Source organism: Suillus subalutaceus, assembly GCF_016647625.1.
Source record: "Suillus subalutaceus strain FC151 chromosome Unknown DFJ58scaffold_176, whole genome shotgun sequence".
Lineage (NCBI taxonomy): Eukaryota > Fungi > Basidiomycota > Agaricomycetes > Boletales > Suillaceae > Suillus > Suillus subalutaceus.
This window is the reverse complement of record NW_024540425.1, coordinates 12,035-35,919: the sequence shown is the minus strand read 5'-3', so window position 1 is coordinate 35,919 and position 23,885 is coordinate 12,035. Positions and strand designations below refer to the sequence as shown.

Here is a 23,885-nt window from a genome sequence, read left to right as displayed (position 1 = left end):
GCTCACTCACAAACCTTGATGATGGCCCAACGTAGGTTTCTTTGGACTCGAACTGGAATTGGCCATGTGCGAGGGATGCAGAGAATTCCCTAAGGTAAACGTGACAATATCTCATTTATAATGGTTCACTGAATTGAGTCTTGCCCTGCAGTATACAAGAACAAGCAGTAATGACGGGTCATTTTTGGTCTTTATCAACTTTGTGTCTGACATTTGTATCGTCTTGTGTCGCACTCAACACCCAGCTAGTCATTTCAAATGCCAAGGTTTCCCCAGACGATCTCGTAAAAGAGTATGTACTTGATACAGGGCTCATACGTATCTAATTGATTTTGTAGTGTTATCGTGGTCAATGGTGACAACCCTGGACCAGTCCTCGTAGCAGTAAAGGTACGAAGTTCGCTTTATGTGGCTGTTTATGCCAACAAAATTGACTGCATCAAGGGCGAGCGCTTTCAAATCGACGTCACGAGTGTGTTGGTGAATGGATCGATGAACAGGAGTACATCCACTTTTCGTCTCGTCTTTACTCTGGGATCGCACTGACGTAGCTTCAGCACTGGCATGGAATCAAGAAACATTTGTCGAACGAGATGGACGGAACTGCTATGGTGACCTACCCAATGTCCCATAGTGTCTGGGCATTCTTTCATGTACGACTTCACGCCCGTAAACCGGAGCGGGACATTTTGGTGTGGAACGGCTTTGTACCGCGGAAATGATCATTTACGGTGCATCAGGTATCATTCACATTTCACGCTCCAGTACTGTTGGTAATTTCATTCTTTATCGGAGTAAACAGCCAAATATTTTTTTATTCAGGTGAAGGTTTGAGAGGACCCATGGTCATTAATGACCCGCTAGATCCCCACTTGGACATCTATGACGTTGATGCGCATCCCTCAGCTTTTTTTTCATAAGCGGCTGCAACAATCCCCTTTGGCCGTCTCTTTCAAGCAGGCGGACCGTCACCACCCGAGTGCCTTGTTGTCATTGATTCGGGGTTCAGTTTCACGCATGTAGTACCCATCATCAACAGTCAAATACAATGGTATGCCGTGAAGAGGTGAGTTATATGAATCGACCAAAAGATAACTGCTTATATGGTTAGACTCGATGTCGGCGGCAAGTTAATGACTAACCATCTCAAAGAACTCGTCTCATACCGCCAGTGGAATATGATGGATGAAACTTACATCATGAATCATGCCAAGGAGACATGCTGTTATGTGTCTACGAGATTCTTCGAAGACCTGGAAACCTGTCGGTAAGATCATGTCCGTTTCGCGATGTCGCAATTACCTAACCCCTGAAAGCTCGAATCCTAAAAAGAATAGCATAGTTCAGGAGTATGTACTGCCAAATTTCGCAATCAATAGGCACGGTCGCGTCAGGCTTCCCAACGAGGAGTTATCAACCACTGACCAAGTCCTTCACATGGAAAATGAGCGATTTACAATTCCCGAACTATTATTCCGTCCCGATGACATCGGACACTTTGATACTGCACCACCAAATGAACTACATCCTCTTAGGCTTAGAACAATCAGGGCTGGCGGCGACCGTGACTGCGTCTATCGCGCTCCTTCCGGATGACCTTCGAGGCATGTTTTGGGCGAATATTGGTCAGATCGGTGGTAGTACCAACTTCCCAGGATTTTACGAGCGATTGTAAGACTTTTTATGTCATGACATATCATGTGATAACTGCTTGCAGATCATCCGAACTGTTGTCACTCACCCCGGTTGAATATGATCTGCAAATATATCGGTCAGAAGAGTGCGTCCGACATCCACTGATCATATTTATAACCAACATGACAAAATATCAGCGCTGTGACCGAAGCTTATCGCTCTGCCATTGCTTTTGCGAATGATCCTGCGTTCCCCACCCACGTTGTTACAAGGGAAGAGTATCTTGAAGTCGGTAGCAACGCCTCACGAAGGACATTCCCTGGATGGCAGTCATCGTCTGCACCTGGGGACGCAGAGATAAGCAAAATCACTCAGGAGTCGATGGTGGAAGATCGAGGCCAACTTAGCCGCAAGCCTAGCCGTTCACGAATGCGCACGGCTGGCCGTCGTAAATAGCGGCTTACATACTTGCGGTATTTGTGGGTCGACTACAATGAGATGCTATATATTCACACTGAAGCCTTAGCACCTTCGCTGGCACGCGCCGATGTCAACTTTCCATATCTTGTGATTTGCAAATCAATCATAGTATCCACATACATGTAACATAATCTCCAACCGCCTAATCAAGCTATGTTTTTCACTCCTCGTCAAGGGCACTGCATTCGTGATGTCTTGGCGTGCATCCTGCGATGATACTAAAATCATTTATCATTTAGTCAGAACCAGGAACAGATCAACATGACGTCGCTAAATGAGTCACCTTTCAAGAGAGTCGACATCCTCAATGAAACACGAAGGCTCCTTTATGTCCGGATGATTCCTAATGTCAAACCAGATCTCAGCTGGCAAAGCGAATGGTGCCACCAAAAGTCTTGCTAGCGTGTCTTTGGCTTCACCGTCCAATGTCGCATCGAGAGATTCCAATCGGCTATAATCGTTTCCCGCCTTATCCTCGAAGCGCTCAAAATCTTCGTTACAAAGTTCGAATACCAGCGCCGATGGGTTTATCTGGCAGACGCGAAGGCGAACCCCAAATGTCGTCCACTGTTTGTGGTCAATCCACGGGAACAAGATGCTCGTGTGGAGCGCAGAGCTGTCTGCCGGTACGGTGCTGCTGACAGGAAAGATGGGGATGAAGTTGTTCGCAACTACTGAGGGCTGTGGCGTATATTTTGATACAAAGTGGACGATCACGTCTTCGACTGTGCTGCCATCGTCTTCATTCCATCGCACGAACGCTGAAGTTACAAGCCCGAGATAACGTCCAGGAGTGTACTGGCAGATTTTGCGATAGTCCTCAGAGTCCTCTGGATATTCTTGCGCGAGCTCTGCTGTTGACAACGCAAAAACAACAAACGTCCCTGGGCGTATTTTTGCGCTCATTCGGTTTTGTGGAGGCGTGAATATGTCAAAGGATGCTGTAAATGGATCCGCTGACTGGCTCTGAGGGATGCTGTACCGCGGCTGGGAGCAAAAGCCCTCAAACGTCGTGTAGTGATCGGCGCTAGACGGTATCCAGCATGTGCTCGAAGGTGACAGCGGCGATAAAGATTCGAGGCGTGACATGTTGATGGACAGATATTGACGGTTAGTCTGGTGCATTCTACAGTGCCGCCGCTCTGGTTTATATAGGTTTCAAAGGTCAAAGTGTTGTGGAAGACAGACTGTGGCATGACTGACACTTGCGCCCACGATGTGGCCCGAGCATTGTGGAAAGATCTGAACAATAGTACGAATGCCTATTGATTTTTTTTACAAGCATGGCTCACTTTCTAGTCGGCCTTTTGTTTGATGGATTAAGTACCACAGATGATTGGTGAGCACCTCTGCCCCATACAAGCATCTCAACACGTGAGTGTCACATAGGCTCGTTCCCAAGTTTGTCGACACCCTGTTGGGTCTGCGAGTCTGGGCGTACCTTCAATTGGTTCACTGATTGCAACAGCGGCATTCTTATAATCTATACCGTTCCACAATAGTCGCGGTGTATTATTACTCCTATCAGGGGGACAAGATAACGGAGGGTGTGCAATTTCATTCTTTTCGCAGGATTGTAATCTCTACTCGCAAATATCTCGGCTCACGTATCAAGAAAATGAAATCAGTACCTTTCCCTCGTATTACTGGAGCGCATGATCAATGATCATTATCGTAGATCATGGCCTCAGCCCCTCTATTTCGTCACGGTGCTCGTCGATGCCCCCCGGATTTTCTGGATCACGATAGATCTGAGCCCATTAAACACCACGGAGACTGCTGACTATTTCAATTACATGTACGTCTGGCGCTCGACGTGACATAAAGCTATGGAATATTATTCCAATAATGAGGTGTTATGGTGCCACGCTTGACTGGTGTGCCGAACCACGATCATTTTTGGGGATCGACGTCTTTCTTCGAATTCGGATTTCAAGAATATGTCGGTGTGCCAACTAGTCATTAACGTTTATCGGAAACTCTGCGATCATTGATCGATGTCGTAGTTCACATGCACATTGTGCTTATCATGTTCCTCGTGTCGTCAACGTTCCCGTTCCATCATCTTTTTAATTTACCAGTTCATGCTCACAGATACTATTCACCCCTAGTCAGGACGGTGCCTCTTTCTGTTCTCAGCGTTGTGCAGGGAAAACGCTACTGTATCCGATTAATAAATATGGCATGCAAACCAAGCTTCGTGTTCTCGATTGACGGCCACACGTTTACTGTTATCAAGGCGGATGGTGAAAACACATTGCCTCTGGCCGTTAACTCAATCCAAATCTTGGCTGGACAACAGTACTCTTTAATTCTGAATGCAAATCAGATGGTCGACAACTATTGGATTCGGACAAACCCCAATTTTAACACGACCTTTGCAGGAGGTCAAAATTCTGCGATTCTTAGATATGAAGGAGCTCTGCAACGAGACCCCATACAAAAAGATTGGATTTCAAGTAACCCTTTGTCTGAACTGAATTTGCATGCTCTGGAAAACCCTGCTGCCCCTGGTCTTCCAGGGGTCGGTGGCGCAGACGTCTCGTTGAATCTCGTCAGCGTGTGGGATGGCAATATCTCGTCGATGGATACTCCGCCGATCATTCCCGTTTTATTGCAAATCTTAACCGGACAATTGGATGCTTCTCAGTTGCAGCTCTACGGGTCTGTTTTCATCTTGCCACCTAACAAAACAATCGAGCTGTCTATACCAGGCGGACAGCCCGAGGGATATGTAAGGAATCCATATTTCTTTCCTTCGCTTTTCTCATGTACCACTCTAGCATCCTTTCCACTTGCATGATGTTGGTATGACTTATTATATCCGGTTCGTTCTATCTCATGTTTCACACGGTACGCCTTCCCCGTTGTAAGAAGTGCTGGAAGCGATACATACAACTACTACAATCCTGTGCGGCGAGATACGACAAGTAATGGTGTTGCAGGTGACAATGCTTTAGAACCGATAATTCCGGGCCATGATTATTCCACTGGTATGATCAATATAGCTGTTGTGTATGGTTTAGTGACGTTCTTTTAGCCACATTGACTGGCACCTTGACCTGTTAGTGTTATTTTGCAGTCCGCAGTCGGATGAATTATCTGATCCGAATTCTGTAGGGGTATGGCTGTGGTGTTCGCAGAAGACACCGACGATACTTCTTTGAAAATAACAAGTAAAGGCCTCTCTGATATTCAATACCCTGACCTCATTGTCGTTGCTGTAGGTACGTGGAAGCAGTTGTGTCCGAACTATGATGACTTATCATCAACAATCCGGAACGAGTCGTGAGCACTATCGCCAAGGCAGTATGAAACACACGAAATTCCAGGTTATTCAGAAAGCCTTTAGTATCCTATTTTCTTTACATTCAATCAGTGCTCAGCTTGTTATGTACACCATGTGTTCGCATTCTTCACACTAGCAAGAAAGTATCATTCTTTCATCGTTATCCTATGACGATAGACAGACCCTGCAGTGAGAAGTTCGTATGTATGTGCTTATGGCATAAACGATGTCCTTTGGCTTACTCTTCTAAGAGTGAAGACCTGAAAGCCAGTTGGTCAGCTATTTGGGTTTGTGAGGAGCAGGGTTATGTGCGCTTGCGCTGTCAGAAAGCATCATAATTCGATCACTCACAATTCTAACACAGCGAGTTGAGACAGGTATCCAGAAACCCTGTAATCCCCTGCTCGGCGCCCGAGGAGTCAGTTAAATGAAAACTGTCTCAAGACTAGAACGTATAGCTCCACGAAATCATCGAGGTACGAGAGAGAGGAAGTACCGCCTATGTATACAGCATCAGGAATGGACGGAATTTGTGGATATTTTGGTATAGTGCCACCAGTGATCACAAACGCTCCTGAGTGTCGCTGGGTGATCGGACACGAGGTAGCCGCAGCTGTCCGCGGCATACTGGAGATGACATACTCGCCTTGAAGCTCATATTGAAGGCGCTCAGAGATGCATTGCCTCCGTATCTGAAAAGAGCAACTCGACGTGGACAGGCGTGCTTTGAATAGTAGAAATCCGAGGTAAATATATCAGGCCACCAGAGATATTCAATTTGTGCCGAGAGATGATGTTTGATAACGCGAATAGTGTGAACGTTAACCAGGCAGTTCTTCTCGGTACAGAGCATCTTGAATAGGTTAATAACATGCAGTAATAGCTGTACACATTGAGAGCAGACGCGAATAGGAAGATTTTGACGGGTCCCGGGAAGGGAGCGTTCTTGAGTCTTATATACTGTGAAGCCGACCCGCCAGTGAGTCTCACTCGGCTACTAGCACCATCGAATGATCAAGAGCTAGTGGAAGAAATTCGTCGCCTCTTGCCACTGGCCAGTGATTGAAGATTTGATATCCCTGCAGGTGAGCCTCAAAATACGACTGTGCCGAGTTTGATATTTAGTATCTTGTTCCATGCGCAGCTGGCAGATTGGTCGAGAAGTCTAAAAGAGAACCACTCTCGTGAAGAAGAGACGCAGAAGATTCAATATTCCGACGAAAACAGGTCGGAGCGGAAGCAATAAGTCATACAAACAACGTCAGAAGCACGCTTACCACAGGTCCCTCTCGACATCGTCGTCCACGACGACCAGCACTCTTTCCACGACTTCCAACACATTCACGACATATCTATGACTGGTCGGCCATCACGCAGCACTCCATCCTCGTCCTCTTCCTCGTCACCACATGGCTCAAAGTTGTCCAAATTCCTGGCAAAACAGAGCCGGGACAGGTCAAAATCTATGACGGATCCAATCGCAGCCGCCAGCACTGCGTCTATCGCCAGCTCAAGTTCATCCAACTGTACGTCTGTCAGTAGCCCACCACTTTCACAGTACAGCCCGCGAAAGAGCGGTAGATTTGGTGGTGGGAACGCTAGCAACAATCTTAGAGACGACAAGCCAAGTAGCCCGCAGCCTGACCCTGATAGTGAACAGGAGGACTCGTTTGACGAAACACCTGTTATTATCGAGCCTGTGGATATTATACGCTCACGGAATCGCTCAGAACGCCCTCTCAGCACCTTTTCTGATATGCATCCCTCCTCATCCATGTACGCTTCAACATCATCCACACGCATATCGGATCTCCCTACACGGCTATCTGGATGGCTATCACATACTTTTACCAACTCATCAACAGACCTGTCTCTTCCGTCAATACTCTCGCAGTCTAATTTTACCTCCCAGGCGTCCCCTAAGACCAAGAGCTCAGCCTTACTCACAGCCGCGAAGCACGGCAAAGGACATCTCGATCGCGCAATGCGCTTTTTACTGGATAGTGACTCTATCCCTAACAAATCTGCAGAGCCTATCTGGCTCCTTGGTGTACAACATTCAGGATATGAACCTCCACCTACCCCTAGCCGCCGCCCTTCTGTCGAATCTCGCCGCTCTCCATCGTTCCGTTCTACCACATCATCCTCAGCCACAGTTTTACCTGACCCCTCTCTGTCACTTTCTTCATCCTCTTCCAAAAACCCTGCCAACAATTGGCCGCCTGTTTTCTACGCTGATTTTACGTCACGGATATGGCTAACATACCGTAATCAGTTCGCTCCTATCCGCGACTCCACACTCTCGGCTTTAGAGTCTGATATAACTTGCTGCGAGCCACAGCCTGTATCTTCGAGTCCGCGCCCTAAGAGGTGGCATTGGCCAGGCGGGGGTGAGAAGGGCTGGACGAGTGATGCAGGGTGGGGTTGTATGCTCCGGACAGGTCAATCACTATTAGCAAACACCCTCTTGCATTTGCACTTAGGTCGAGGTGATCTTTCCCCTGATAGCCCAAGAAACTCGTCTTGATTGCTCATTATTCAGAATGGCGCCGTCCTCCACACCCAGCACACACGAATGATTATGCCACATATGTCCAGATCATTACGTGGTTCCTGGACTCGCCTCTCCCTCAAGCACCTTTCAGCGTACACCGCATGGCCCTTGCTGGAAAGGAGTTGGGAAAAGATGTTGGGCAATGGTTCGGGCCTAGCACTGCTGCAGGCGCCATAAAGTATTCATTTCCTCTCACATTTTCCTTTTAATCAATCGATTAATCTGTGCATGCAGAACGCTTGTACATGCCTTCCCAGAAGCTGGCCTTGGTGTCTCCATTGCAACTGATGGTGTGATTTATCAATCTGACGTATACGCCGCGTCAAACGTGCATATTGGTTCACCCCGACGACATATGAGGGCTGCCTGGGGCGAACGCGCAGTCCTTGTGCTTATCGGCATCCGTCTGGGCATTGACGGTGTTAATCCTATCTACTATGAGACTATTAAGGTCAGAGCACTCGCTTGAGAACCCAGCAAACACCTGACGTTTATCCAAGGCTCTCTTTACCTTTCCGCAAAGCGTGGGCATCGCCGGCGGGCGCCCCTCTTCCTCATACTATTTTATGGGCTCACAGGCTGACAATCTCTTCTATCTCGATCCGCATCACTCTCGAACCGCCGTACCCCTCCGCCCAGCACCTCCGCATGACTTTAAACGCGAGATGACCCCAGATTCGGGTCGCCCGCGCACCTCCCACCACCGCGCGCCTACCTCACCTTCAAGCGTGCGCACGGGGAGCTCAACATTCTCATATCACGCACCACTGTCGCCTTCACCGCTGCAGCATCAACTTAGCGCGAGCTCGAATACATCAGGCTCATCTAGCTCGCATCTGCCACGCTGGGCGAACGCGAGCATACCAACACCACTTGGAGGGTCAGAGCTCAACCCACGAGAACTGAGTACGGAGAACACCAGCGAACTGGACCCAGTCGCAGAGCACTACGTGACGCAGTACCCCGCTTCTGAGCTACAGACGTTCCATTGCGACCGCGTGCGGAAGATTCCCCTCAGCGGGCTCGACCCGAGTATGTTGCTTGGGTTCCTTTGCAAGGACGAGACAGACTGGATTGATCTCAGGAAGCGTGTGAATGAGGTGGGCGTCTTTTTGATACCGACGGGTGTTTTTGGTGTTGATGTTTTCTTTTCTCTCTCTCGTGGGGTGCGTTGGTAGTTGCACAAGCCGATATTCACGATCCAGGACGAGCCGCCCTCGTGGCCATCCGACTCGGACGAATTCATGGGGCTCGAATCCATCTCGGAGCCAGATATCGATATGGAATTTGACGGAGATGGTGTGGAACGCGATGATCAGGAACAGCTCGAGAACGAAGACCAGTTCTTTGATACTCACTCTGCCTCTCACTCACCTGTGCCAAAAGGTCAGGGCTCAGAAAATGACACAGAGGAGGATCCAATAGGACCAATCACCCCTGGCCCCAATTCCATGCTTGAGGCGGACACACCAGACAAGGCGAAGGAGCAAGTGGACGATTTTGAGGAGATTAGTGCTGAGGACGAGGATGACGATGATGAGGACTGGGTTGATCCGTCGCTACCCACGCCTCTGGCGCTGTCCGTACAGCGCCCTTTTGCGCCCCCTCTTGAGAAAGCGATATCGACGAGTTCCACAAGCAGCGGTGGAAGTGCGGGGAAAGGGAAGAGCAAGAAGTTGTCTGGGAGGAAGAAGAAGACGGCGGTGATAATGAAGGCGCCGGTGAAGGCCGATGTGCATTTCCCGTTCCCGCGGTCGCTGGAGGAGAGCGTGCACGACGGGGGGCATGGGTCCGAAGCGGAGCCATATGAGAGGCGGATGAACAATGCACGTGCGAGAGACGGGGGGCGCACCGAGAGCGGGGGCGTCAAAGCTGTTTTGACGGAGGATATGAGATAGCCCAGGGTTTGTTGGTTGTAGCCTGTAGTGATGTTGGTATGTTTTTTATTAGTGCCCGGGCATTTCATTTCGACTTGCAGCTGCCTGTGCTGTGGTGGACCCTTTGGGGCCTGTAATTATGTATGTACTTTCGCCTGGTTGTTCGTAGAGATACCCGTCACGTTAGGCATTGGCTCGATGTGTTATCCATATCCATCTCCCTCTCCTGTCTTAGGCTTTCCAATGTTCATCAACTTTTCATTTAGAGATTCAATCTGATTGGTGAAGTACCTCGTCGGAGCCCCAGCGGCCAGAATCTTCTGAATCGGGAGTTGGTGGGCGAGAACGATCATAGAGTGAGCTGCATGTAAACAAAAGACTTGCTAGATAGTTTCCTCGGAGGCTCATCTCGACTGGTTTTAGCCAAGTGGTTGCCACAACAGAATCAAAATCTGGGCTATGCAGGTTCGAAACCTGCCACTGACAAGTGTTTTTCTATCAGAACATACCTTGATGGATCGTGTTCAACAAGAGCCCTCCCAAGTTCAACGTTCAAACGTTCAACTATGAAACCAAAAACAGGTGAAGTTCACCGGCCGGCGGCTAGACCACCCGATTGGCCAGGTCATGATAACGAGTTTCCCCTTCGATTTCCTATTTATAGTACGCATATGACACTTATATCCGGTGTGTACTGCCACAGCGTAGCCAACATTGAATAAGTTCTCCGATCTAGCTTCACATTCGCCACCTCAGGGCGCTCCCCACTAAAAAACCTTGGCCCAGCGTCAGCGGATAACAAGAGTTAAAACAGATATCTCACAAACCCCAAGCCCACCCACCCATGATCCTTTTGCCAACTTAGATATACTTCCCGGTGCGCTGGGACGGGCCATGCTCAGTGCGTAGACGCCAGTGGCAGCGAACGCCCCGCTTCCTATGACGCGACAAGTCATGCAGTCATTGTAAGATGAAAGCTGAGGGACGAAGGTAGAGTCGGAGTCAGGCGCTGCAGAGTTGGTTGGGTTTGATTCAGGGGCGTTCATGCCCTTCTAGTTGCGCAATGCGGAGGAAAGCAAGTCCTTTACAGTCACGGAAGGACCCCGAAAGCAGAGGCACACAGTATGTTTGAGGAACATCATAATTTAGAAAAGAGCGTATGATTACTAGTGCATTTATGAAAGAGTGTATAAGCCTTTAGACGACATCGTAAAGTGCTTTTAAGTGAAAAACAATAGATGTATACAACGAGGGGAGGGTTTCACTGCCGACGAACACAAGCCACCTTGAGTTTATGCAAACTAATATTGCCTATATGCATAACCAAACATCTCCGAAGGGCGTCTTTGCATGAATTCGGGGCACATGCAGCCCTCAGTCCACCCATTGGCCGTCGTCACGGGTTCGCTAAACATGGTAAAGTCGTCCTCACTATCCACCGGGTCATAGAAGACCAACGACGGGTCTTGGCTGTGAGGGTGGGATTGGTAGGACGAAGCAGAGGGCTGGGACGATGGGGTCCCGTCAGATGCGGAGGGGGCAGCAACACGACCGCCGCCGCGTCCGCTGCGCGGAAGAGGAACATATCCATGTTTCGTTTTGCGATGGCGCGTCAAGGCAGAAGGATCGTGGGTCCTAAAGGTGCAATCATGAGGGCAACCATAGCGTTGCTCGCCAGGTACTAAATTTGGTAATCAGATGAACTCCTTGATGATAACGCACGAGCACATACTGTTTAGCGGAGTGGACATCGAAGCTTCTTTTTATCAGCGTCGCAAAGTCACATCCCGGAAAGGTGCAGGTGTACACGCTGGATGCAGGCTCATGTGAGTGACCAGTCTAGCATGTAGGATAAACACGTACTTTTCTGCATGCCTAGCCTCATGTCTCTTGAATTCCGTAAACTTGGTAAAAGTTTCGCCGCACTTGGCCTGAGAGCAAACATAGACCTGCACATTTTCAGATTCAGCCTAGTGCATAAAGTATGCTCGTGATTAGGCTCACCTTGGTAGGAGACATTTGAAAGTTGATTATAGAGGGTGCTGCTTGATTCTGTCTTCGGTGAATGCCTGATTCTCCTTGGGGTGATGATGATACCAGGCAGGCATTCGGGCTGGACTATATACGATTCCCAGAGGTGGAAATGGCATTGTGCTTCGCGGTGGACAGACGCTTGTGGGGTTCATACATAAACGCTTTGTGGGTGGACTAGTGGACGCGAGCCACGACAAAGTACGAATGCATTGTTAAAGCTTCCACACCCACTCGAAGGCTTCATTATCCGTTATACGCAATGCTACGAAGAGAATTCCATTAGCAATCACTGATCAGTGGCAGGCGTGACATATATGGATGCCTGTGGTCCCATCTTTGTGGACGATAAGTGGACTCAGCCGCGCAGATGACAACTAGCACGTCATGGGTCCAGCATCGAGTGGACACCGGGGTCGCGGTTCCGGGTTTATGCTAGAGATGCATCGATGGATGTTATCATTGTTATGTAACTCGACGTACAGAATTGAGTAAAGAACTGACGATGACACCGAGTTTCAAGATGTCGAACTAGTTTCTTGACACCGACATCGTGGTTTTCGATGCTTTTGTCGTAGGGACCCGCCCGCAATCTGTGCAATAAGGTCTAAATATCTTATGCAGAACTTATTATGGACATAATGATTTGTGCATTAGATATCTAGGCCACCGTCGTTGATGGTATTGAAGAATGTAGACCAGAGCAGATTCAATCGTTGACTCAAGCTCAAGAGTCGCACAGCCTTGAGTTTCACACGCAAAATAAGTACCAAGATGATAATGTCAAGTTGGGCTTCTCATTAGGGACGTACGTTCAAAGCTGCGTTTTCGAGGCTGTTTTCAATTCTGTTTTCAATTTTCGGCAGCGACGGCGGGTGCATCGGTCGGTATGAATCGAGCCGCTCCCGTGGTGGCGACACTCAGACATTAATAGTAGGTGTGCAGAGATTGCACCACAATCACAGACACACCACACGCTTGGAACAGAGACTCGCATCACTGGCTTCACGAAGAATCAAATTCATAGTATAAAGGCTGGTTGATCATTGCATTTAGCGTCGGGGTCAGGGCTATCATTCTCTATCGAATGAGACGATTGTCTCCTTTGCTAAATTGATTGTCTCTTCGGAAGCTGTATACGAATATGCAAGCTAGTCAGTCTGTTTGTATGATGTAACACTTGGGAGAATGAGCAGATGAGTGCACTGTACATGTACCTTACGAGGAAGGCTTGGAACTGATACAGTTGTTATCCTTCCACCGTATCTCCTGAGTAAGTACGGCTAGCAAAATGAGCTCTGTGGAATATATAGTATATCCTTCCTCAACCAATGGTCGCCAGATCGATTGGTCTGCTGGACAAGAGATAACGTGACGGTTTTTGTTCCCCTTGAGTATTCGAGTCGTCGGTTTGGACGTCTGAACCTGATTATGCACGCGGCGTCATAATGCGATGTACTCGACGCAAGTGTCAATACAACTCACCTGACCACCAGCGGATGCTATGACAGCTTTGAGCAACTTCAAGTCAATCTCGACTTTGGGGGTCACATAAAATGTCATCCCTTTCAGCAAGCTATCCCCTGCGTCTTCACGTTTAGCGCGCTCGAGAGAAGTGGAGAGCTTAAAGTTCCATTTCCGTTCCGATTCGAGGTCAGATATCAGAAAGTCCGTTTCCACTGCAGTGATCAATCAGGACACAGCGATTTTCAGGATCAGTTACTCACGTAAGAGTTTGCCAGTTCGCACGCTCGAATTGACCCATCCTTCTGTTAACACGAACGGGGAGCTTGCAATAGCGCACAAGAACTTCTCCGTACGAACTATTCCCTTTGCGATGAGGTGTGTGCAGTCGTTGGGTTTGGTTGTCATCTTTGCACCCAATTTGTTCAACCGCTATTGTATGTTTATCAATCAGTCGATACTTTATTGCAGGAAACTTTCTTACCTTGATAGTGTCATCGGTCAGCTGAATACCTGTTGTCATCACCCTCACTGTTCCAGATTCTCGAGAGGGTCCAGAACTATAGTGTTATCTGATGAGTCAAGATGACGGGCGGAAACAATTTACGCACAGCTGATTGGTGGCAACATCAGGAGTATGCAATCCTTTCTTGTTCTGAGTCGCCTTCACACCCTTTACACCCTTTCTCCTGGACGGCTCGTCTTCGTCAATACTCATCTCGTCTTCCGCTCTCTTCTTCGTACCCTTGCCCTCAGTCGTGCGCGTCTTCGACTTCGACTTCTTTTGAGGAATAGACGAAGAAATAACCTCAACTTCTGTTTCTTCGTCCTCTGCGCGAGCCTTGTCGACTTTACGCTTCTTACCGTTTCGTTCCTCTTCGACTTCTTCTTCGTCACGCAGGGGAATGAAAGAGTCATTGAGACCGGAGCTACGCCTTCGCTTGGCGTTCTTGCGCTCCTTCTCGAAATTAACGACGTCGGGCATAATTTCATCCCTCAGTTTGCTCGTCGCTTTGTTGGCAGCACTGCGCTTCGGTAAACCGCGTGAGGTATAAGTATCCGAAACCACGGAAACCTCATCCTCGTGTTCCGATTCTGACTCATTCCGTGCTTCGAACTTCGACTTGCCCTTCACAGGAGGTGTTGAGGTTGAAGGTTTTGATAACGAAGGGCGTCCACGCTTGGATCCGCTTGTCGACGCCTCGGCAGCAGATGCGTGGATGGAGTTCGTTCTAACAAGGTCGGACCTTCCTTCCTTGTTCGTGGGCGTGTCCTTGCGTGGGCTTGGAGACAGGTAGTCTTTCGGCAGAGATGGAACTAGCACGGATACTGTGCGTTTCGGCGTCTTGAAGGTTTTTGCGGGAGGCGAGGGTGAGCGGGTAGTGGACAGAGATGGAGATGGAGCACGAGCATTCTGTTTCTCCTTGGCTTTTGAGGACGTAGTCAGCGGCTCCTTCTCCGGCTCTTTGGCTCTTACTCTGGCACTGGGTTTAGCGGGCTGATGCTTCGCAGGCCGCGCAAAAATTTCATCATCCTCATCATCAGACAAGGATGAAGCGCGTTGAGGAGTTTCCTTCGGCTTAGGCTTTGGCTTCATTCCCGTCTTTATTGGCGTCGAGGACCCGGTGATTGACCTGCTTGGACGGGCTAACGCAGATTCAGAGTTGGAATGCTCGCGAGAAGGGGGCGGATGACCAGCTTTGTGAGGCTTGGTCTTCTCCTTTGATGTAGGCAGTTTGTTAGACTTCCCAGTGGCTTTGGTCTCAGCCTTAGGGGGAGCTTCGTCATCCGCAGAGCTCTCGTCGATCTCCCTGGAATTCTTTACACCATCTGTCACTCGCCCTTCGTGCACTTCCACAACATCATCAGACGCATCGGACGCAGTGCTTTCTCGTATAATCCTCGAACGTTTGCGTGGTCGTGATTTCGTGGGTCTTGAGCTACCATCATCAATACTCGTCGTACCGCCCTCTTCTTCGAGGGTGACTTTCTGAGATAGCAATTTCTTCAACTTCTCCGAGGATTTCGGCTTCGGCTTCTGATGTCTCAGTGCTTTAGGAGGAGAAACATGTTCGTCGTCGACATCCATGACTACGCTGGCCGCTATGTCATCAGCATCGTCAAAGTTGAGGTCCTCGTCATCGCCGAAATTAACAGCAATCTCCACCTCTCCAGCGTCTCTCGCGCTCACGTCTGTAGCTTGTGGAGCAGTGAGAGCATTGCGCTTCGGCCTGGACGCTACAGGCTGGGGTGTTTTCGGAGGCAAGCTACCCTCATCATCGATGACCTTTGGCTTCGACTTGCTGGATGTGGTCTTAGCTTTGGCATTTGATCTGGGAGTCTCTGTGGATGAGGTGATGAGCCCCACTTCATCGACCATGCCCCTACGGTACTCTGCATCCCTCTGCTCCTCTGAGTCAATATCAATGGGACCGACTCCCCGGCCGCCTGGAACAGGTCCCCCTGAGGTCGTATAAACAGAGCTCGCACTTGTGCCACCTGTTTAGAATGGCACATTGAACACTTTAATACTTTAAGATAGAGAAGGCGGTCCAAACTCACCAATTGGGGTCATGAGCATCTTCCCAAAATCGACGCCGGGGGGAAAGAGAATGTATTTATCAACTCCGACAGTGAGATTCCTAAGTGCAGATCATCAGCCTATGGATTCAGAATAAACAAAGGCACGATGGCTTGAGAGCGGTCGCTCAGAGGTACCCACTTCCATGCAATAAAACAATCCTCGAGCCAAGTATGATTGACTATTGGTATCGACCATGCAACTGCGCGCTGTGTTTTAGGCGAAGGAGAACTATGAGCCATCAGTATAACTGGTAATTTGCTGTCTTGAAACACGTACTAGCCGGCAACCAGAACCTTGTTGCTCTGACTCATACTTGGCGTGAACCTTGCGCCCATGATTTGAATAAGTTTCTTCAGGTAGTCTCGCGCGGCGCCAGTATAGTTAGTGACGGTGATTTCCTGAGCGGCGGGTGAGAAAATGAATCACAGGGTACATGATGGATCCTGCTTACGCATTCGTTAAGACCGGGAATACCTCCTCTTGGAACCGGGTACCACAGCAAACTATCATGCGGATCATTCAACGTGCCGGATGCATCAACGTGAAACATCCAAGTCAAGTTTCCGATCAAAATCGGACGAGATGAACGGGCCGCCTATAACATAGTCGCTATAAGATGTTCCGCTGACGTCTTCGAGTTAAATAGGGGATATACCTTGAAGTATGCCTTCCCAGAGCGGTACCGCGTGACGAAAACATCGCATTCATCTACAAGTGTTGCTTCCTCGTTCTCTTGTGCTTCCTCGTCTGTGCTGGTGCCTTAGGCATATGAGATAAGGTCAGGGAGACGTCACAACGAGGATAAAATTACGTCACCTTTGACCTTGACAACAGTTCCACCCGCTCTGTGTATATTCGCCTCCACAGCTTCACAATGTCCTTGTCCCAATTCCAGCGAGCGAGATAACAACAATCTCCTTCCTGCCCATACATTGGCTCCTTCTCTGCACTCTGCTTCCTCCGTCGCCATAGGGCTGCTCAGTCTTGTCTCGCCACTCTTTTTTCTCTTTTTTTTTCCCACCTTCTCCAATTTCTATATCATTCTCGTCCATTGTGACTTGCATGCCAGGTTGCAAGACCTTTGGATCAGGCCACAGGTAAGGGCCTTCAGGCACACGACGCCCAACGCGAACTGAATCATCGAACCAATGCGGTGTGAGCACAGACATATGAGTATGTGGCGCAAAATGCATGGCAGTTTGGTACTACGCGGTCAGGGGTAGCAATGTGAATAATCGTCCCATTGTACGCGAGTGAAGCAAAGATGGAAAGTACCTTATCACTCTGTTCATGCAATGCGAAGAGATGTGTTACATCGCGCGTGAGGCCCGTTCGCCATTGTCCTCCTAACGAGGTGATCCCTGCTGAGAGAACTTCGAGGTCCGATGGGGAGAGCTTGCATATGAAGTTTATATCATACGACGTGAGGTAACAACTATTTGCTTACATCGGTGGCACACGCAACGATGCCCGAAAAAATCATTGTTGGATCAGGTGAATAATACTGCTCGCTGACAACGACTATCAATCGCCTTCATACTAATCTAAAATGCAAAGGACGCTCACAGCTGAAGTTTTCCGAGGACTATGCTCCGATGTACCCACATTCCCGACACTACATGCAAAGATCCCGCGTGTTCGTGCTGAGTGTGCGATCCAGCAAGGGCAATAAGATGGGTGTGTGGTGGTGCGCTTGTTGCACCATTGAGGTCCAGCAAGCCTAAAAGCTCCTTACGTTGTTCTGCCGGTATGGAAGATGAAAGAACATAGTGCACATCGTCGAAGACGGCCATACCGCTCAAGCCTCAAGGTGCTCGACAATGAGAGGAGGCGTGACGTGACAGTCCACAACGCGTGCCATCACGTCGCGTATTGGCGCCACGTGCTTCAACGACTTCGTTGCACTGCCGCACAGACACGGCACAGTCAGAATCATGTTCAAACACCATCTATATATCATCAGTGAACCGGTGAACTCATAAATAACTATATATAGCTAACAATCGCAACAATTTCCATAAATCTGGTGGGGGGGTTTACTTTGCAATGTTTGACCTTGTGAAGGAAAGGCGATTTTTTAAGTTAGCCAGCCACGCTGGCTTAGCCTCGATGCGCCGTTTTATATGTACACTGGTCTATGGACAAAAAGATATGACACGAGTCAATAAATTGAATTCTAGATCATGATTGTCGAAGCAAACCACCAAGGTTCCCACTTGCATTGATGTAATGCCCTTGCGCAATGATGAAAACTGAAATTTTTTATCTTACGTGAACGAGTGTAGTTTGCTGTGACACGAGCCAATGCTGTAAATTTTGGATCATAATTGTCGAGACAAAGGGCCAAGGTCCCCACTCACATGGGTGAGATGCTCTTGTGCAATGCTGAAAACTGTGAAATCATGTCTTGTATGTATGAGTGCAGTTTGGTTATGACATTTGAGAATTTAAATTTTCACCGCAACGCTGGACTTTCAAAAACTGATAGGTCAGAACGCTGTATGGAACGAGATATTGCCATGCTGCTTAAGACTTTCAGGTAAGTTCCTAATTCTGCACACTACAGTAAAATTCTTCTACCGGCAAAGCCTCTGGTAACTAACATCATGGCATTTGATTATCAAATTGCTTTTGCGGAGCGAGTCGGAGCATTCTGGGCAGCTTTGGCAAGGACAAATAATGTGGGCCACTAGTATTCTAAATTCATCCGATTGGGGGTAGCACAGTGTTTCACAACATGGACACTGACGAGCAGGATCATGAAGTTCCAAGGAGATCACGAAGTATGTCAATTATTTGATATAGCACTTACATTATACCATTGCTCAGACGGGTACTATTTTGAGTGATTCACAAATGCTCATCATGAGAACAGGTCATACCAGATAAGCAATTTATTCCACCGATTCCACTATCTACTGAACTGTATTTTCATACTCCAATGTTCACCACAATTCCTTCACCCACCCGATGCACCTCTGTTCTTTGGGTATGTCAACCAATCTGACTCAGATCCATATTTCATTGACCTCTTCAGCTGAGTGAATTGCATTCAGATAACTTTCGGTGGTTTGATCGTGCGGCTATGCAACATATATTTTTTGGCGCAGTCTATACTACAGTCGTATAAAGGGAGAAATGCCTTGTCGCCGGGGTAGTACTGTGCCTTGTAACAAATCCTGTAGTAGTCAGCACGATGAATGGTGCGATTTTGGACTGCCAACCGACCCACTCCAGTCAGAGATCGTGCATGATTTCCTCGACGAAGGCTATTATAGTTCAAGACCTTTTGATGGCCGTTCGCGAAGCCACATGCCATCTTTCCGTTAGCGCAGTCGTCGCTATCGTCGGATGAATCAAGAATTTCTTTGTTAGTTTGCAGCATTGAATGTTGCAATAAATTCTGTAGCGATTAGAGCCAGTTCGGTAACCCAAGGTAAGGTGAGTTTGCCACCTTGAAACGATTATATAATGTCGGCATGGTGGTCCCGGTTTGAAGCCCGATGATGGAGCTTGAACTTCCCTTTGACATGTCTGCATGCATACCTCGGTATACGACTAAAGATCTACGAGATCGGAATGACATCTGGGCTAGTGTCGTGTCTATAGTGTTATCTGCTCAAGTCCACATTCTTTCTATGGCTCAGCAATCATCTCATGCAGACAGGGCGGTCTGGACTGACACAGAGACTGATAAGCTTGTCCAATACCTGTACGACAATCGGGAGAAGGTCGCTGACACCGGTAACTTCAAAGATGTAACATACAATGGTGCTGCAGAGGCTATTGCTGCGCACCTGCAGCAGGGTCCACAGAAGACTGGAACGATGTGCAAGACGAAATGGGGAGCAGTAAGTCATATACCAATATATCGCTTAGATATAGACTGATTAGATATTGTATAGTTAAAACAGATCTATAACACTATTTAGAAGTATCACCAGACGTCTGGTGTCCACTGGGATAATGTCAGAGGAGCCAATATCACGAGCGAGGGTGCAACCACAGTATGGAACGAATATATTACAAAGAAGGTATGTCCGGTTCACAGTGTCATCTACATTTTGTACTGGTAGCTTACTGTTTTATATCTAGGGAAATTCGCACATGCGCCCTTTTCGTGTATCGGGATGGAGATACTTTGAGCAAATGGATGATATCATACCAAAAAACAGTGGCGCGCGAGGGCGTACCGGGTACCAACCGCATACAGCTCCCCCTCCCTTAAGCTCAAGCTCCAGCGCTAGCATACCAGCAGCTGAAAATCATACCATGGGCGCCACCATTGCTACTTCTAGTGTCAGTGCCACTCCTGCTGGTCCCAGCGCCACCCCTGCAGTAGTTGCCCCTACTTCTATTCCTACTTCTCGATGTCCCGCCTCTATTGACAGCAATAACACCCTTTCCACATCCTTAGTATCTCGGCCTAGCTCCAAACGCTCTCACTCTGACATGGTTCAAGAGTCGACTACCTCACTTCCTTCTACCTCGGTTTCTATGCGAGACGAAGACCCTCAGATGCCGCTGCCTCCCTCTAAGCCAGGCTCTCTCAAAAGAGCAAAGACAACATCAGGCCGTGCACAGACTCGGAGCGGTGCCACTGGAGGTAGTGGTACAGCGGATGTCAAGATGTCGAAGACCACCACTGCCGTAGCTGTGATGGGGTTCCAGAGCTCCGTTAACCGCCTAACGGATGTGATTTCTGAGCGCATGGTCTATCCCAAGGATCGGGTGATGGACCAGCGCTCAAGGGCCATGCAGATGTTGCAGGTTGATGATGCTGACTTGCCATTCATGGAGCGGCTTATGATGCAACAAGTTTTTGCTATGGACCCTGCAGCTACTGACATATATACACAAACCACTGACAAGGAGATGCGCCATGCTTTCATTATCTCAACGGCCCAGCGGTTGGGAATCCAACCTATGATACTGCCTCCTGGGTCCAATTCTTAGCGGTACAATTGTCTTACTAGTTGCATGAATAAATGAATGAATTGTATGTGCTACTACATCTCGTTGTCGCTGTCATCAAAGGAATCGTCTGACGAACCCCGCTGCTGCAAAATGCCTTGATAATCCTCCCACATGCAGCGCGCGATACGTTCACGCGCTTCCTTCATGCTTCCATCCTCTTCAAACTCCTCCTCGTCTTGAGGGATCCCTTGGTGCTCAGGGTTATCATAATCGAAGTGTTCATCGTCATCCGCGTACTCTCCTTCATCAGGTTTGTGGGCGCATATAAAGTTGTGAATCGCGCATAACGCGGCAGGTATACGTGCCTGGATGGTCATAGGATACTCAGGTGACAGTAAGAGAATGCGAAAACGGCGTTTTAACACGCCAAAGATGCGCTCGATCACATTTCGAGCAGATGCGTGTCGCAAATTGAATAACTCTTCTTTATTGACTGGTCTGCAAACATAGAATAGATATTAGGAAGCTTCAAGTAAAAAGAAATAAAACATACCTGGTATTAGCACGCCCCCACTCAGCTAGATGATACCGGACACTGCGGTAGGGCACTAAGAGCTCATGACACAAAGGGAACCCCGCATCTGCCAGAAAATACTTGCTGGGAGGGATATACAAGCCACCTGAACGAGCCTCATCATAAAGGCGTGCATCTGTAACAGATCCCTCCCAGCCAGTGAGAGCGTAAGAGAATGTGAGGTCGAAGTCGCAGGCGAAGAGACAATTTTGCGAAAGGAATCCTTTACGATTCCGATATGCAGGACGATCAAATGATGGGGGGTGAGCGTGGATGTGACTACCGTCAATCGCGCCAACAGTGTCCTTAAAATAGGGCCAGAGCTTAGGGTCATTACGGATCTTGTATGGGGCGTGGTAGGTGTTGTCAGGAGAGTGTACATGATTGGTGTAGAATGGGGGAGATGCGAAAATGGTCAACATCTTGCGGAAATATCTACAATTAAGTGTGAGCTCGTTAGTATCATATATAACAATAACAATTGACTTACTTTGAGATGGTATCATTAGACCGTTGAAAGCGCTCACCAACATGGCAGACGGTCAGTCCCGTAACACACGTGTATAGGAAGATGGCGAGTTGTTCTTCGAGGGAAACATAGCGCAAATTTGCATGACCCAAGGTGTGAAGTTCCGCTATAAGCGAGTGAAATACATCTGTGTGCATCCCAAGTTCACAGCGCATACGCTCTGGGTGGCCCAAAATGAGCTCCATGACCCACCCTTGACCTGAGAGGGCCGATGTGTGATATGGCTCGGGTATAGAGTCTTCTAGCAAGGACTCTGTAGCAGTAAGAAGGACGCTGACAACCAGTGCAATATGTTGGAGAATTCGTGCGTGATCTCGCTTGGATGCCCGACCGCCTGGCGGCTGAGCAGCCTGAGCCAGAGTCAGCTGTTGGATTAATGGGTTGATGGCATCCATCAATACAGTGAGCAATGGTCTGATAGATCATCGATAACAAGTCTAGTACTACTGATATTCAATTGAGACTCAGTCATCGGCATCTACAACGCCGACATTATATAATCGTTTCAAGGTGGCAAACTCACCTTACCTTGGGTTACCGAACTGGCTCTTAGCCTGTTCAACAGTATAAAATCCAACTGACAATTGTCGCACTAATGGTCTCTGATATCAAACAGATGTTGCTTGTAATATTCGATTTTAATGAATGCAGAATTCTTGGATTACTACGTGCAATAGACTATAACAAGTTAACAGGCAAAGGAATAGGTGTAATGGACAAAGAACAGCGGCGGGAAAAACAAAAAAGTGTATTATCATTCTGAGTCGAAAGCGGCATCCTCCAGCTTCTTCCTCTGTTCGGCTAGTGCATTGACAGACATCTGAGATACAACATCGGGCGTCAGGTCGTCGCGATGATTTGTTCCAAAAATCTTCCTAAACGGCGGTGTCAATAATCCGAACATCCAAAGAAGCGACGAAGTCCTTACCTAGTCCACCACTCGAGAAGCTTATCCACTTTGCGTTTCGTGACAGGGCCGGGGACATTTTCAAAAAAGTCTACAGTGTTGCTCCAAAATGCTTCATAGTCGAAGTCGCCATCCACGGTATGCCAAGATGTTACACTTGATAGAGCGAAACGAACCTTCCTCGTAAGGTTAGACACTGGACATAATAACAATAATAATTGCTCACTTGACACACAACATAAGCGATAGCACGAGGCGTTGTCTTAATAACCGAGGGTCTTATATAAATACGTGTAAGAATGTAATGACACCACAATTACACTGGATAAGACTTCTTGCCAGTCCTTGATTAACATGGTCTACGACTTTTCTTCTTTCGTGGTAGATAACGTGTGAGTTCTTGGGAGGCTTGCTAAACCAATCAGTCAGATTAACTTAGCCGGAGCTTTATTATCTCTGATTGAAACTATGGGATTGTCTAGGATATACCGTCTAGACACTTGAACTGGTTTCCTGAATATACGGTTAACTGTTGAGAAGCTGGTCTCAAATGTGACTACGTGGACCAAAGCTCATGTTGGTCAATATACAAATACCTGGTGAGAACGCTGGTCTCACAAATAACAACAAATGACAAATAGAAAACAATGACAAATAACATCAATGACCAAAGCTCGTGTTGGTCAGTAAACACTACGTGGTGAGAACACTGGTCTCACAAAACTGGGTTTCTATCGCGAGAAACTTACGTAATCTCAAGGGAAACACTTTCCCTGCACTTGTCTGGACAGTTCTTACAAAGGAAATGGGCTTTGTAAGCAGCAATTTGTTCAGACTGAAGCTTCTTAGGTGAGAGTTCAATTTGCTCAAGTGGGAGTTCTTGAATGCAACAAGTGGGAGATCTATTTTTTGGGGGAGAATGGGCTCTCCTTATATACATTTTGTGTGGGAATATTATGTAAGTAAAAAGGTGATGTAATGACTTCAGAATGTGAGAAGAATATTCCAAAAACTGGAGCAGAATGTTCTAGCAGGTGCAAAAGA

General features: G+C 48.0%; 8 protein-coding genes across 8 annotated transcripts; 3 read left to right on the top strand and 5 right to left on the bottom strand.

Annotated features, from left to right (window-relative positions):
• Positions 1-64: 64 nt before the first annotated feature.
• DFJ58DRAFT_917398 (uncharacterized protein) lies at positions 65-2,091 on the top strand (the record flags this gene model as incomplete). The annotated part of the gene is made up of 10 exons (XM_041395528.1): positions 65-94; positions 246-292; positions 339-390; positions 552-692; positions 741-822; positions 922-1,066; positions 1,112-1,263; positions 1,380-1,671; positions 1,718-1,780; positions 1,833-2,091. 10 exons carry the CDS (start codon positions 65-67, stop codon positions 2,089-2,091), a joined length of 1,263 nt encoding a protein of 420 aa, XP_041237546.1.
• Positions 2,092-2,394: 303 nt separating this feature from the next.
• Positions 2,395-3,204, bottom strand: DFJ58DRAFT_846524 (uncharacterized protein; the record flags this gene model as incomplete). The annotated part of the gene is made up of 1 exon (XM_041393320.1): positions 2,395-3,204. One exon carries the CDS (start codon positions 3,202-3,204, stop codon positions 2,395-2,397), a length of 810 nt encoding a protein of 269 aa, XP_041237545.1.
• Positions 3,205-6,758: 3,554 nt separating this feature from the next.
• DFJ58DRAFT_668993 (cysteine protease required for autophagy) lies at positions 6,759-9,856 on the top strand (the record flags this gene model as incomplete). Its single annotated transcript, XM_041382750.1, has 5 exons — positions 6,759-7,893; positions 7,947-8,136; positions 8,193-8,409; positions 8,459-9,058; positions 9,137-9,856. The coding sequence occupies 5 exons, from the start codon at positions 6,759-6,761 to the stop codon at positions 9,854-9,856; spliced, it is 2,862 nt and encodes a 953-aa protein (XP_041237544.1).
• DFJ58DRAFT_816056 (uncharacterized protein) lies at positions 9,823-10,364 on the top strand. Its single transcript, XM_041391736.1, has one exon. The coding sequence runs from the start codon at positions 9,887-9,889 to the stop codon at positions 10,112-10,114; it is 228 nt and encodes a 75-aa protein (XP_041237543.1). The 5' UTR covers positions 9,823-9,886; the 3' UTR covers positions 10,115-10,364.
• A 208-nt stretch (positions 10,365-10,572) lies between these two features.
• On the bottom strand, positions 10,573-10,977 carry DFJ58DRAFT_147803 (uncharacterized protein). The gene has a single exon (XM_041378885.1). The coding sequence runs from the start codon at positions 10,879-10,881 to the stop codon at positions 10,624-10,626; it is 258 nt and encodes an 85-aa protein (XP_041237542.1). The 5' UTR covers positions 10,882-10,977; the 3' UTR covers positions 10,573-10,623.
• On the bottom strand, positions 10,675-12,133 carry DFJ58DRAFT_816053 (uncharacterized protein). Its single transcript, XM_041391735.1, is given in 5 exon segments — positions 10,675-11,511; positions 11,525-11,528; positions 11,568-11,645; positions 11,699-11,784; positions 11,840-12,133. The coding sequence occupies 5 exon segments, from the start codon at positions 11,852-11,854 to the stop codon at positions 11,137-11,139; spliced, it is 558 nt and encodes a 185-aa protein (XP_041237541.1). The 5' UTR covers positions 11,855-12,133; the 3' UTR covers positions 10,675-11,136.
• A 544-nt stretch (positions 12,134-12,677) lies between these two features.
• On the bottom strand, positions 12,678-17,752 carry DFJ58DRAFT_816048 (uncharacterized protein). Its single transcript, XM_041391734.1, has 16 exons — positions 17,481-17,752; positions 17,362-17,425; positions 17,190-17,309; positions 16,973-17,119; positions 16,731-16,935; positions 16,570-16,673; positions 16,366-16,509; positions 16,191-16,312; positions 16,053-16,142; positions 15,893-15,972; positions 13,942-15,829; positions 13,815-13,890; positions 13,594-13,762; positions 13,352-13,545; positions 12,801-13,291; positions 12,678-12,749 (listed from the first exon to the last, which is right to left on the bottom strand). The coding sequence occupies exons 1-15, from the start codon at positions 17,705-17,707 to the stop codon at positions 13,085-13,087; spliced, it is 3,837 nt and encodes a 1,278-aa protein (XP_041237540.1). The 5' UTR covers positions 17,708-17,752; the 3' UTR covers positions 12,678-12,749; positions 12,801-13,084.
• Positions 17,753-22,858: 5,106 nt separating this feature from the next.
• DFJ58DRAFT_668999 (uncharacterized protein) lies at positions 22,859-23,059 on the bottom strand (the record flags this gene model as incomplete). Its single annotated transcript, XM_041382751.1, has 1 exon — positions 22,859-23,059. A coding segment is annotated over one exon (201 nt), but the record flags the coding sequence as incomplete, so codon positions are not given.
• Positions 23,060-23,885: the final 826 nt, after the last annotated feature.

Bases quoted from the DNA above. Each gene is read 5' to 3' on its own strand.
- DFJ58DRAFT_816048 (XM_041391734.1), bottom strand. From the start codon at position 17,707: ATGGCCGTCTTCGACGATGTGCACTATGTTCTTTCATCTTCCATACCG. The intron at 17,426-17,480 runs GTGAGCGTCCTT...AGTCGTTGTCAG, and splicing joins GTCCTCGGAAAACTTCAGCT to CGAGCAGTATTATTCACCTG. The intron at 13,546-13,593 runs GTGAGTAACTGA...TGATCACTGCAG, and splicing joins GCGAACTGGCAAACTCTTAC to TGGAAACGGACTTTCTGATA.
- DFJ58DRAFT_147803 (XM_041378885.1), bottom strand. From the start codon at position 10,881: ATGAACGCCCCTGAATCAAACCCAACCAACTCTGCAGCGCCTGACTCC.
- DFJ58DRAFT_816053 (XM_041391735.1), bottom strand. The intron at 11,646-11,698 runs GTACGTGTTTAT...GCCTGCATCCAG, and splicing joins GAGGCTAGGCATGCAGAAAA to CGTGTACACCTGCACCTTTC.
- DFJ58DRAFT_816056 (XM_041391736.1), top strand. From the start codon at position 9,887: ATGTTGGTATGTTTTTTATTAGTGCCCGGGCATTTCATTTCGACTTGC.